Here is a 13,981-nt window from a genome sequence, read left to right as displayed (position 1 = left end):
CTGACAGACCTGGTGCTCAATAAAACAAAAACAACACATGCGTACCATAAGTCATATATTCGTTTATTTTGCGTTCTCAACATTGTCACAGTTGAAGTTTTACAATAACTGGGGTCTTACTGACTCACTACTCACTGTACAAACAGAATGCACATATAAATGAGGCCATTCTTGTCTTTTCCTTTTTTAAAATGTGTCTCGCGCCAGACTGAACAGCTTGCAGCTGGATGTGTGTGTGTGTCCGTCTGTTTGTGTGTGTGTGTGTGTGTGTGTGTATATGGTAGGGGAGGTGCATGTATGAAAAGAGAGCTGGGTGTAAATGGCAGCGGACTTTCTAACAGTCTGTTTTTGATTTTCTACAGCAAATGTCAGTTCAAGACAGCTGGAGGCAGAGACAATCGATATGTTCATATATCACCCCTCTGATCCATCTACGAGGTGGCGATGTATATACATCCTGATCTTGACTGCAGATATCAGAATAGAGTACTGATCATATACACATTATGTACAGTTCTTGTAACCCCCGTCTTGGTCCCTTTACAGCTTCATAACGACAAAGTCTCCTTCCAAGCAGTTCATCAGCTTGCACATCAAAATCCCATATTTACACGATGAAAGCCCTCAGCAACAGAAGTGCAATGTTCTTTATGTTTGTAATTTACACAATGGCTTTGTTAATGAAATGCATGCTGAGCTGCAACAACTACCAGCCAAACATGGAAACAACAAGAACACATCAACATCAGGGAAATTCCCCCAAATTGATCCAAAAAAGAAACAAACGAGAAGTCAAAATTTATAGGCTGATTTTTTTCTCCCCCCCTCCCCCATCAGCTCACAGTGAATAGGACACATGATGATCCATGCAGTGCATCGTTGGGGTACCTTCTCACAAAGAATGACTGAAGACATTTGAAGCACTACAACACACACCAGAACAAAACAGATTCCTCGGTTTTACATCATCCCAAGATTTCAGAATTATAGCAAAGATGTGAAATCAATGGAAAGACACATTCAACTGATCATCGACGTCCCAAATGTGATATGTCTGTCGTCCGAACGTCCTTTTGTTCATTCACATGAGGAGAGATGTGTGAGCGTAAGCCTGACTTATGGCGATGGTTTTTATCTGTGAATGTTAAAATACATTTACAACCTGAATATTGGGACAAACAGTTTACTGTCACTAATTTACACACTAGAATAGACTCTTATTTGTAGAACGTAGAAAGTTATTCTTTACATATACCCAGTTCCTTTGTTCAGTTTGCATTTTGTTGAATATATTTGCATTTCCTGAAAAAATGAAAGTGTTCTTCCATATGTGCTTATCCAGCAAAATATTTCTGTTCAGCCCAAAGAGAAGCATATTCCTTTTATTAAAATATATACACACATTCCTCTTTCCACTGTGAACTGTGTAAGTAAGTATTTATATATTCTTAAATGGAAAAAAACAAAAGTTATTTTTTCACCTGAATCTCATCCTGGACAAAAAAGAAAAAGAAAGAAAACAGACTTTCACTCTCAGTACAAGTCTGCATTTTTCTGAACATGATTGCACTTAAACTTGCTATGGTAACACTGATTCGTTATACAATGTGCAGAGGATAGCCTCACATTAATAACATTACATGCAAAAAATCACTCACTAGACATTCCACTGAACTCCGAGTCTGTACCTCTCATAAGACCACGAGGACAGCCACACATTAATTTACAGAGAACGACTCTGACAGGGGTCGAAAACAAAAAAAAATATAAATAAATAATGACGCAACATGGGAAAAAAAAAAGAAAAGAAAAAAAAAAGCACAAATTGGAGGGACACCTTGTTCTGGATGTACAAAATCAGTACAAAGATATTGCACGTATGATAGAAAAAAGATGAAAAAAATACTTTACTGTGTAAGAACTGATTTTATTAACTCACCAAACCTCGTCGGCGACTTAAACAAAAACTTACTAAACAAGGCAAAAGAAGATTTCAAATTTCTGTGTTTTTAATTTGAGGAGTCGAGACGTGCAGCTGTCACATACGTTAAAGGCAACAGACTTGACATGTTCAACGCCTTCTGAGGGTCCGTTTATTGTCCTCTTACTCTTTATCTACATTACTTTTTACAGTTCAAGCAGCCACAGTATGAGTAGTAAACTGAGATTAAAACAACCAACCAGCCCCGTTTATCGTTCCAGAGAGTTGACAGGAAAAGTCTGCTTTGAGGCTTCAGCCGCGACACACAGCACAGCGTTTTGAGGCCCATATGCAACAGCTGCCATCCATCCTCCTGATCCATTCGAAAGGCAAAAATAGATTATAGGCCGGACTGAATGGGGAATTCACTCCTTTCAGATCTACATCCTGTTACCACAGAGTCAGTATAATACTGATAGAATTCATTTTTGCTGATAATAATAATTGTAAGTATAATCTTACAAATTACTTTACGCACAATATACTGTACATGAAGTCTTGACTAAATAGATTATGCATTAATAATTGGCACATTTATTTATGAGAGCTAGGAGACAACACATATAGCTGTCATCTACAGTAAATACAGCACTAGAACTACAATGACTGAGACGGTCACCTCAGTTGTTTAACCTCTCCTTTGATTTGAGTTAGTGTGAAATGATTATATCTTCACTACGTATGAGCTTCTACGGGAGGCGACGACAAATTGCATTCATATGATGGTGAGGATCTGCAAACCAAAGAGTTGTAAGTTGACTTCCGGAGGGGCTGTGCGCGGGGAAACGACGCCATCGCTGTGACAGAGAAAACAGTCAGCCGCGTTCTCGTCTCAGGTCGTCTTTCCTCCTGATTATGTGAAGGTAAGACAGGTTATTGAGGGAATGGAGGAGTAGGGAGCGGCCTCGATGAGAAAACACATTTTCTCTGCAGCCGTCGCGGCCAAACGGTGTGTGTGTCTGTGTGTGTGTGTGTGTGGAAAACATAGAGCATCTTCCTGTACAGAACCCCCTCCCCCCCACACGAAACCCTGACGGGGCCAGGCCCATGATCAGGCAAACTAGTAAAAGGCCCCTGGTGGAAGATTTGAGTCCGATTTCCATCCTGCATATTAGTTGGACCTGGAGGTGAAAAAGGTGACTGCGTGTGTTTCCATCACAGCAGCAGTAAAACACAGTGGACAGGCCATAGAGTTATGCTGTCAGTCCCTTTGGTGTAAGCAATTGTCCCTCCTTCATCAAGTCCCCTCCTCGCTTCTCCTCTCTGCATTAGGAGCATCACACTACGGTGCTGATGCCACTGTGTTTGGGTTTGGGTCCGCCAGGTACCGAACCCGCTTGCTGACTGTGGTGGTGGGGAGCAGGCTGGGAGTGTGAGGCGTGATGGGAATGCTGGCTGTAATGGCTGTGCTGTGAATGGCCGTGTTGGTGTGCATGTGAGGAGTAGGCCGGGTGCTGGTGGTACTGCGTGTGGGGAGGGGGGTGGTAGTGGTGGTGGTGGTGGTAAGGCGGTGGGTTCTGTGGGACTTGGCAGTAGTGGGAATGGTGACCGTGCTGCTGGGCCTGCCCTGGGTGTGCTACCTGTGCTGTGTGGTGCAGGTTGGTCGGGTGGGGCTTGTGGGATATGAGGGTGGGGTGACCGGGCGGAGGGAAAGGAGGGTGGCCCTGGGATGACGGTTTGCCTCGCTTGCTGCCAAAGAGCGACCCAAGGATGGAGGTCGATGCTGAGTTAGGGATGGAGGGATGGCCGCGGGGTGCGCCCTCACGTGGCGTGGTGGCTCTCCGGCGCGTGTGTGGACTGCTAATGATGGACCCCTGCAGGCGGGAAAAAAGGCGACAGCACGTCCGTGAGACACTGTGCACGACAGCTACTAAACTGCAGCTACAAGGCACCAGCAGGATGAACTCACAGTTTTCTTATTTCAGATAAACAAGTAGCAAAATGTTATAGGGCATGCAAATGAGAAACTAAAAATGTTTTCATGGTAGGCAGCAGCGACGCTAGGAATATTTCAGCTTCAAGATGAAGGAAGCCTCTGTTCAAAGGAGCTAACTGGCTTGAAACCGTATATCTGTAACAAGAGTAATTGTATAAACACCATTAAGAGCATAAATAATGACATTAACAGGGGAAGAAAAGACAACATTTCATCTTCATTGCAGTCAGTGTGCCAAACCCTCTAAAGAGTCACACATGCAACTTGTTATAATCAATGGAGGCATAGTTTCCACATGCAGAGGATGTGACAGGCAAACTCGTCATCCACACATTCAACTAGAAGTCAGAAGGCAGGAGGAACTAAGCTCTTTTGTGCAGACTTCACAACAGGCCTGGACACTTTCCCCCTCTTTTTCTGGGTCCGACACTGCTCACTATCCAGGTACGAATTCTCCTAATAAAGCGTTTCCTGTGGCACATGCTTCATCTAAGACTGGAGAGAGACCGTATGACGTCTTTGACAGCAGAATGAAATTTTCAGGGTCCCAGACTTCAACCCAACACATGGACTCATGGACACATGGAATGAGGGAAAGATGAATGAATGAAATCCACATCTTTAGAAGTCCTTGTGAAGCCCATCGGCAGACCTCTCTGACTGTGAAGGCTACGTTCCTCCCTGAACCTTACAACATTAAAGAGAAGTTGTGGATAAGGGGAAAAAAAGAAAGACCCGGACAGAAGGAGGGGCTGCAGGAGGTGTACAGTTTCCTAGTGTCTCACAGAGCTACAACCCTGCCACAGAGAGGAAGAACCAAATGAAAACCGCTTGGATGTGATTGAATGAAAGACAGAGACAGGCGACAAGGGGAGGGATCAGAGGAGGGGATTAGTAGAGTCATGCTTGTTTGAAGATAAAAGTGTATATTGGTCATATAACATGACCAAAACAGGAGATCTCTGGCTTCCACAAAGGGGCAGGATCAGAGGCAGGCAACCCATGCATGCACACTAACTGAGGCAAGCAGGTTATAAGGCATCCCAGGAAGGAAAAATAAATGATCCAAACAAATGGACTGAGTCTATGAAGCAAAGGAGGTGTAAGACCAAAAAATAAATGGTGTGTTTTCACAGTGCACATCATCACATAGAGAGTAGCTTGGATACCAGCTGCTTCCAACTTACTTCCATATTGCTGTCTAGTGATCCTGCACTGCTGCGACGCCCCCGCTTGCCTGCCCGAGACATGCAATACCACAGATTAGAGATCGACAGCACTCCTGGATAGACTACAGACGTTTAGGCCGCCCGCCAGTCCCGCAGGGGGCAGTGCAGTGCATTGTGACTGTGAGTAAGGTCCAAATATAGGGCGGGAAAGGGAGAGCGCGTTCAGGTCTGGGAGGGTGGTGGGTGATAGGTGGGATTGTGGCTAACTGTAGTGAAGTCTTTACTCTTGAAAAACTGAAGCTGCAATGGAATTACAGTGATTTAAGTTTTGAAACGCACTTGTCCAAATGCCCATAGGGAGGTTTTACCAAAAGATTGCGAGCTACGTCTTTAAAAAAGGGCTGATGCCGGAGCAAATTTTTCTATTTTTTTTTTTCATTTAGTTGATTAAAGCGTGACAACTCCTTCTTAATGTTGTCACAAGATGTAGATTTGCAAAAAAGGGTCAAGGTTGGCGAAAAGCCGGTCTCAGTGACAGTCACAAAGGAGGAGACACATCAAAAGCAATACAGTGGTCGTTGCACATGGGATGTACAGGCATATACAGGTCTGAGGGCGAACAGAGCACTCTTGCCGTTGTTAGGCACACTCAGCCAATGATACATGACCAATAATCACACATATACAGGAGAATACCTGATGTGTATGGAAATAACACAGTAAATACACATGAAATGGAGTATGGCAGGAAAGGAAAAAGAAAACACTTAACAAAAATGACCCCACTAACATGCCACATCCTGCATCGGAGAAACACAGGAGACAGGAGGGACTTCTACAGACTTCTTCGCTGGCTGACCTATCGTTTCCCACTGAGGAAGTGATCATAGGAGCAGAGCGTATCGTATTACCAACACTGAGGCAGACCCCTGACTGGATTTCATTTTGTTATCAAGTTAATCACCCGATAACTTCACATAGCTGTTATCTGTAATGAATGAGATGTATTCTTGCTTCAGAGACGGAGCGGCCGTGTTAAACACTGATATTCATGGATGTGAGATGACTGTTAACACCCAGTCTGAGGCTAAAAAATCTTGATCTTGTCGCTGGCGCACATCAGCACCGATTTGTTTGGTTCACAAATATACGTGAGAGGAGATGGCACATGATGTTTGAATACAACTTAACATGGGATGTCTTTGGATAAAAAAACAAACTTAAGAGTGCTGGAAAAAAAAAAAGTGACGATAAAAACGTGAATGGAAATGTTGAGAAAGACTCCGGATGATCAGGGGTGAGAACTGCCTGTCAATTTCATTCATCACTGAGAAGACAAATCTGGATAAAAACTGCATTTCTGAAACAATTCTTCTCAAATAAGGTCCGTATTCAGTCTTTGGATCGGAAAAAAGGTCTTGCTAAAACAAAGTATGCAGGGTACAGGAGAAGTTAAGCGTTAAAGGACACATCGTCCAGACCAAACGATCCAGTCATGGGTGAGTTACAAAGTGGATTTAACTTCTAAAAATCAATGTATGGTGCCGTGAAACAACATTTTGCTATTTTTATCCCCTTCATGTCATCGCAGAGAGGTGCGTGACGCCTGGCTGGTGAAAAGCAGGGGCTGTACCTGCTTCGGAGAGGTCTCGCAGGGAGCTGCTGAGCGCGCTCCTCTTCAGGCCCTCTCCCATGGCGTAGGTGTCGTCCAGACTGGCGCGGTTCATGCTTCCATTTCCGGCCTCCTTCTTCAGGCCGGAGCTCTGCGACATGCTGGGCCTCACCACCCCCTTCTGCTTCTCCAGCTCGGCTGTGGAGAGGAGCCAAAGGAAAGACTGAGGTAAGTGGCAGTGGTTTTTACATCTCACTCGGGCCAGGGAACTTCTCTGTAATGCACTCAGCCACCTTTTCGCTGTCTGAAACTCATTATCGATCTTCATAATTTCCAACATCCTGCTCTTGTATGTCTTAACAGAATTGCCTCTTGAACGTCCAGAAAATAAATGCTCTAGCCATCCTGTGAACTCTGTAAAAATTCTCCCTCGTAAAGTGCCACAGTTGAGTAATGAGGACCATGCCCTGTTTCTACTTTACACAGCCTGAGGTAGACAGAGGAGAGGGAGAGGGGGATGGGAGACGGAAAAAGAGGGCAGCTCACACTCTATTCTGTATTTCTCCATTTCCTGGACCTCGGCGATGGACTCTCGTAGGTCATCTGTGAACTTCTTGCGATCCTGGGGGTTGGGTGCGTTGAAGTTGATGAGGACTTTGATGTCCGCACCTGGTATCGCTGATGTAAGCCGGATTCCATTTGGGTAATCTGGGGCAAAGGCAAACAGAGAGGGAGAGACATTTATACAAGGGCCATTGATCAAAACCAAGTAAAAACACATTGGGGCAAATCTGTCTGAAGTCTGGGGTTTAAACAATGTCACAGCCCATTGGTTTGACTTCCCACTCCTGCTGGATGAGTTCCTGCGCTAAATCGAACCCTGTGATGTAAACACTGTCGGCTAACACGCCACAGAGGCGAAGACGGAGTGAAAAGAAATGCCACTTACACTGGTTTTCAAACAGCATGACTTGCATCCCGTACAGAGAGAAAGACTGTCTGAAGCTGTACGTCACCGAGTTCTTCTTTTTCTGGAAAATCTTGGTTACCTGAAATCATGAAATATAATATTTTAGGAGAGGAGAGGAGAGGAGAGGAGAGGAGAGGAGAGGAGAGGGCTTTTACCACTAGGAGGTCGTTGAACAGGAAGATCTCCCGCTGATGCAGGCCGAGCTTCTGGAGCTTGTTGGGATCTGGCACTTCAAACAGGCGGCAGTAACACACCAGCCGGCGATGGGGCAGCGACAACACCTTCAAAGTAAAAAAGAAAAGAGCGCAGACACTTTTCACACTTCAGAGGTCATTGTTGCCTTGGTGTACGAGGTAATAAGGTCCTTTGAGCAGATTTTTTTGCATTCTTAACAGCATTAACACACAAGGAGATGTTGGATATATATATATATATATATATATATATATATATATATATAACATATTGGATATACTGTTTAGGACCGCCACTGACGATTAATTTCATCCTTAGTTGATATTTTTAATCAATGAACGGTTTGATTAGAAAATAGGGATTAATGTCAGTTACAGTTATCTAAAGCCAAAGTTAATGTCTTAGTGTTCAAAATAAGTATTCACCACAGCAAACGTACTGTAAAATTGGCATTAACGAATTACAAAACATTTTAGTGCAACTAGTGCAAAGTCAGCGCCTCGCTCCTCCCATAAAAATGATCAGAACTAATCACCCCCCTAAAAAACTGGGGATCTACAGTGTAATCTGTGACTGAGAGGCATCTGCATGGCATGCACCCAGCAGTGATGTACGCCCTGCTGAGCACAGAATCTGTAAACACTCTGCAGCTCAGTGCCACCCAAGAATTTATGTGTGTCGGTTCTGCCTCCAGGATTCAGCGATGATTGCTCATCTCTCGGTGACAGATGTGACGCTTTAGGGGGCCAAAGTTCCCGCGTCTGACTCTGAAGCTACCTGTGTGATGTGCTGTAACTGCAGTGTTCTGAGACAGGAAGCTGTGCACATGCATGATAATGAACGAAATATGATTTATGGATACTTACACATCCCAGGCCGTGGTGGAGTGATCCGATCTAAAAAACAAAACAAAAGTAAAGACAAAGAAGTTATATGTTAAATGCAGCTTTTTGTGTTCTCTCTTGCTTATGAAAAACAAGGATCTTCCCTTGCAGGCTGTGCGCCTATAGCCTATTTAAGTTGCCATGACGATATGCATGTATACAGGGTGGTGGTCTTTCTATGCTGCCGGACTCGAGGGAGTCCGTAATGATGTTGGAATGAAAACAGATCCTCCCTTTAGAGGGCCACTCCGTGCAGCACCGGTGGGCCTGATTATTATGGAGAGGAATCCCAGCGTGGTTTTCACACTAAAGTATTTTACCGCGATTCCTCCTGAGCTTTTAATTCTGTGACGAGGGATCATTTTTCAATACGTTAAATTATTACTGGCAGAGGAACCCATCCATCCCACAGGAAACCGACTCATACAAAGTCCTCCATGCACGACAAGCTTCTCCCCGAGGCTGCATAGGTTAATCACACTTTTAACCTTCACACATGAAAGAGACATCACTGCACGCAGAATAATGCAGAAATGCTGTCCCGGCCTGCTCCCGAGGGGCTGGAGCACATGCACAACTAAATGAGATAATAGCTCTTGGTCAGTATTCATGCACAGAAATTAACTGACTTAATGATTAGTGAAACAATCAAACTCATGCCAGCGGTTAATTAACTTTGCTTTAAAACACTTTCCCTCGAAAACTAAGGAAGAACTATAATGTAGGATAAACTTAGTGTAAAGTGCTAAGGCAGCAGAAGGTGCCCATTTTTCATCGGACTGCAGCATTAGGTGACATCTCTCAAGGGCTTCGGGTGTGTTAAAATCACCAGCGTGAAGGTCTAAGCCCAGGCATGTGTCCGCTCTCACACAACAACACCCAAAGGTACACTTAGGTTTTTCTGAATCACACTGTTCCTTCTATGACTCGAACTTGTCAGTAAATCAAGAGAAACGTTTTTTTTTTTAAAGGAATCAAGCAAAAGATGCTTCAGAGATTAATGTCACACCTTGAAAATTATAATAACTTTTAGTGAACTTTGTACAGTAGATACTCACCGGTTTCTTTCCCACAATGAGCTTCTCGACCTTCTGCACCTGTGAGACGTGGTCTTCGTTGGTCTTCAGCTCTCGCTTACGGATTCTCTCGTAGATGCCGACCAGAGTCTCCCGAGGGATATCCTCCCCATCATCCACACCTGGCGCACAGGGGAGAGCTGAGTTAGGGCCGCCCACACCAGGTTCACTATAACAATATCAACGTGAGCTTCCGTACTGACGAACAAGAACGTTCTGTAAACTGCGGTACCAAGCACGTGCACGTTCAAGAAGTGACACTAGCGAGGTAACTACAGCGTCAGACTCAAAAGGGTTGGGCCGCTGATCAGGCCGTGCAGGTCAACCATTCTGTGTGATCTATACAGTACACAAGGATGGTGAAAAGAAGCAATAGAGGTGGTGCAAGAAAGAAAGAATACATACTGGATAAATATGCTTACGTAGTGTGGATGGACTGTGTGCATTGTAAGCATGTGTGCAGGCCTACATACATTATATGCAGTGTGTGGGATTTTTATTGGCATATTATTGACACATTTTGCACACCAAGCAGGATTCATATTGAGCGACAGTGCATGGTGATGCGTATATGTATGTCCACAGGGATGTTGATCAATGTGCATTGTCCCTGGAAATAAAAAAAATTAATAAAAAATTGACCAAAGTAATTGTTCACCACTGTCGTCGTCATCCTCCCAGTGGCGTGGACTTAGAGGTGCAATATGTAAGAATTGGCCATCTGTCAAATTCATACTCAAAACAAAAAGGAGGATATCCCCAGAGTAACCACTAACTGCTTCTCACTAGAGTTAGTGTTATTAGCAGAAATTGGCTCAGTTAGCCGTGCATCTAGTGGTCCAACTAGGAGCACCAGGGGAGTAATATTCACTGTTCATTATGTCCTCGGGTGTATTATTCATGTGCATAATGTGCATTTTCTACCTCTCAAATTCTTGATAAAGTCCTCCAGCTTCATCTTCCTCTCGGGCTTGACGTTGGGGCTGTACATGTCAGTGTTGAGGAGGATGATGGCGAACGCCAGGATAAAGATGGTGTCGGGGTTTCTGAACTGCCGCACCACCGTGGGGTTGCAGATGCAGTAGCGCTGGCTGGAGACGTGAGACAAAGAAGGACAGTGTGACCCATCACGTACCTCAGATTACAAAACGCACACAAACTCATGAATCACGCTTATTGTGAAGAAACATTTTCAACACTTCCAGGAGAAAACAGAAGTAAGGCCAGAACACAGCTATGAGGAAACTCAATGACTTTTCAAAAAGAAGAGTTTACATAAAATGCTTCGAGTGTCATGAGCACAAAGCGTTACTATACACGCATGCAACAGACATTGTGTTTTATGATTGTGTGCGTATGAACACACACCCTCCTGTCTTTCCTCACACACAATCATTCATTGTGATAATCGCTGGCTGAGGATTGCTTCTTTCCTCTGTTTTCCCTCTGCAGTCATCGGCCTGTTTTCCATGTATGTTTGAGTGCTCTGTGTCAGTGTGGGATCTAACCTGAAGGCTTCGATGAGCCGCTCCACCTTCTGGGCCTCACCCTGAACACGGATGTGGTTCTGAAATTTCCTGAGAGCCTCGTCCAGCTCCATGCTCTGGAAGTCCATTTCGTCTACCACACAGCTGGAACACAAGGGGACAGACGGAGAGAGAAAATGAAACGCAAACAACACCAATTGGCGTATATCTTAGAGGGCTCAGCTGGCCTAGATTTATCACGGAGGATATCTCAGTATGTAAAAAAAGACGATAAGGAGGGATTTCTGGCCACATTGTTGCCATGAGTCAATCTTAGCATGGAGGATCTTAATGTGTTTGAGGGAGTTTTTGTGCCACGTCTGTCACTCTTTCTCCTTTCCTTTTATTAAGACAATGTCCGTCTTTGAGTTGTATTGGAGTAGAAGTATAAATGAGCATATAATGGAAGTACAGCACTTCAGTAAATGCACTTAGTTACATTTCAAAATTAGGTTTAGGGAAGATGACGGGAAAATGATCATACTCACTCCAAGACATCTCTGTTGAACTGTTTCTGTCGATTGCCGAGAAATTCTCCGATCATCTGCCGGCTCAGGCCCTTCCTCTGCAGCAGGAAGTGAGCCACACCAACCGGTGTGTCGGGGATGAATCCCCTCTCAGTCAGGTACTGGATGCCCTTTTCTGGCTTCCTGATGAATCCAACATAACGACGCAGGTCAATTTGAAAGCCAGTGAAAAAAATCTGCTTAGGTTTAATCCTGAATTCTGAGAAAATACACATCTGTAACTCTTTGAGGTAAATTAGAGCAGTGATGTTTTCCATAATGATCTATCAACTATTGATTATCCCTGTCTTAAGCTGAAGGTAAATCCAAACAGACTGAAAACAAAAAATATGTGATTCTGAAAGTTGATTTAAACTGTGTCAAAATGTTACCACAGCTCTAACACAGACACAACTGCAATGTCAGCCATAAATCACAGGTCATGCTTATGTAGTGCCTTGTTCAATTGAGGAAAGCCTTTTCTCTGACACATACTGTCACACCCAAAATACTTTTGAATTTGACTTTAATGCAGCTGCGTACAGTTTATAGGGCAACACACAGTGAGCTAATGATTTTCCAAGAGGCTTCTCAGGCCCTTAACCACTGCAAACACAGGTCAAGCGTCTGCTCCTTCAGAGCTGAGTACCTACTTGTTGAAGAGATTCAGGCCGATGCGGTAGTGTCTCTTGCGGATAACATCGTTACTGAAGATGGGCGAGTCCCAGCTGTTGCGAGTCTCCTTGTGGTAGGTCTGCTTGCTGAGCGTCTGCTCTCGTAGGCTGTCTCTCGAGGACGACTCGGAGCTGCAGTTGATGGTGTCGTTGGAGTTGGATGTGCTATTGATGCTGTCGTTGTCGCCGTCAGAGAAGTCCGATTCCGACTTGCTCTGTCTGTTGGCGGAGCCGTTGATGGCTAGGTGGCTTTCCAGCTGGCGGTGGCGGTGGCGCAGGGGTGCGTCGTCGTCACGGGAGGGAGCTCGTGGCGGGGGCCCGTGGGAAATGTGTTTGGGGCTCGCCTGGGATGACGTTACGATGTGGCCGTGGGGTTCGTACACAGGCGGCCGTTTGACAGAGCCGCGGTCGGACCGGTCGCTGAGCTCTGCTGAGCTGTCACTAGGAGGTTCTATGGTCAACAAAGGAAGATGGTCCATTCTAAGACGCTGCTCTTGGCACTCCAGAGAAGGAGTGCTGCGGCAGCTCGTGTCTGTGTCACGACCCTCATCTTTGGGGTCAATGGGCCAGTACTCCTGGGAGGAGTTGACTGACCGCAACCGCAAGTCTGATTCTGTGCTGGAGGGCTGGTCCCCTGACCTCGACAGAGCGATAGAGGGGGACATGTCCTCCTCGTCGATGAACAGGGTAACATCACTATAGGATGCCATCGTTTCATCGTGCAAGCGTCCGGCTGCCCTGCGGTGGGACTTCACCTGATAGGGCACCTCCCTCTCCACCTTAGAGCAGCCCATAGCCTCTGGGTCAGGACCCTCATCCCCCTGAAGGCTGCGACAGTTCAGTGCATCATCTATTGACTCGGCCAGAGACTTGACCTGCCTGGAGAAGGCGTCCTCCAGCTCCGTGATGGCATCAGACAGGTCACCCTGCTGGGCTTGGTGAGACGCCATGTTGGCCTGTTGGTGGACCTCTATATCTCCACATTCAGACTGCACCATGGACAGCGGGGTGCCGTCCTCAGTCATGGACACCTGCCTCCCTTCAAAGTAGGAGCTGTGCACTTTCTCAGGGCCCTCAAACGAGAGCTGCATCCTCATGTTGGAGAGAACGATGCGCCTGGACATACGGTTCTCAGACATAGAGCTCCTGAGACGTTCAAAGTTTTTGTTCATCTGGTACTGGCGGAAGGCTGTCTGGATGGTGCGGGCCGCATGCCGAGTTATGAATCGTCCACCATATTTACGCTCCAGCATCTCCACCTGGAGAGAAGACGGAGTAAATTAATTGTGAGACTGTGCCACCCAGGGAATATTTAATTGGATTTCTTAACTAGTTTATACATTCTTCCTCCTGGATGTCACGGATAATTCACTTCCCCCAGTTATCAGTGGCCCTGTGGCAATCTAACGACACTTTTTCCTCCTTTATTTGTTCCACGAATAATCTCACACA

The 13,981-nt window shown here is 45.4% G+C and overlaps 1 protein-coding gene across 1 annotated transcript in view; it reads right to left on the bottom strand.

Moving 5' to 3' along the window:
• Positions 1–42: 42 nt before the first annotated feature.
• The window catches only part of LOC311265214 (IQ motif and SEC7 domain-containing protein 1-like), a 96,830-nt gene continuing 82,891 nt past the window's right edge, over positions 43–13,981 (bottom strand). Inside the window, 13 exon segments of the mRNA XM_084366622.1 lie at positions 43–3,489; positions 3,492–3,795; positions 5,105–5,154; positions 6,720–6,896; positions 7,245–7,406; positions 7,648–7,747; positions 7,824–7,949; positions 8,730–8,759; positions 9,806–9,945; positions 10,748–10,914; positions 11,332–11,454; positions 11,838–11,999; positions 12,509–13,788. Of these exon segments, the coding sequence (XP_084222748.1) occupies positions 3,137–3,489; positions 3,492–3,795; positions 5,105–5,154; positions 6,720–6,896; positions 7,245–7,406; positions 7,648–7,747; positions 7,824–7,949; positions 8,730–8,759; positions 9,806–9,945; positions 10,748–10,914; positions 11,332–11,454; positions 11,838–11,999; positions 12,509–13,788 (3,174 nt within the window). The 3' untranslated portion in view covers positions 43–3,136.

Source organism: Pagrus pagrus (assembly GCF_965226575.1).
Source record: "Pagrus pagrus genome assembly, chromosome: 11".
Classification (NCBI taxonomy): Eukaryota; Metazoa; Chordata; class Actinopteri; order Spariformes; family Sparidae; genus Pagrus; species Pagrus pagrus.
This window is presented reverse-complemented; position numbering and strand designations above follow the sequence as displayed.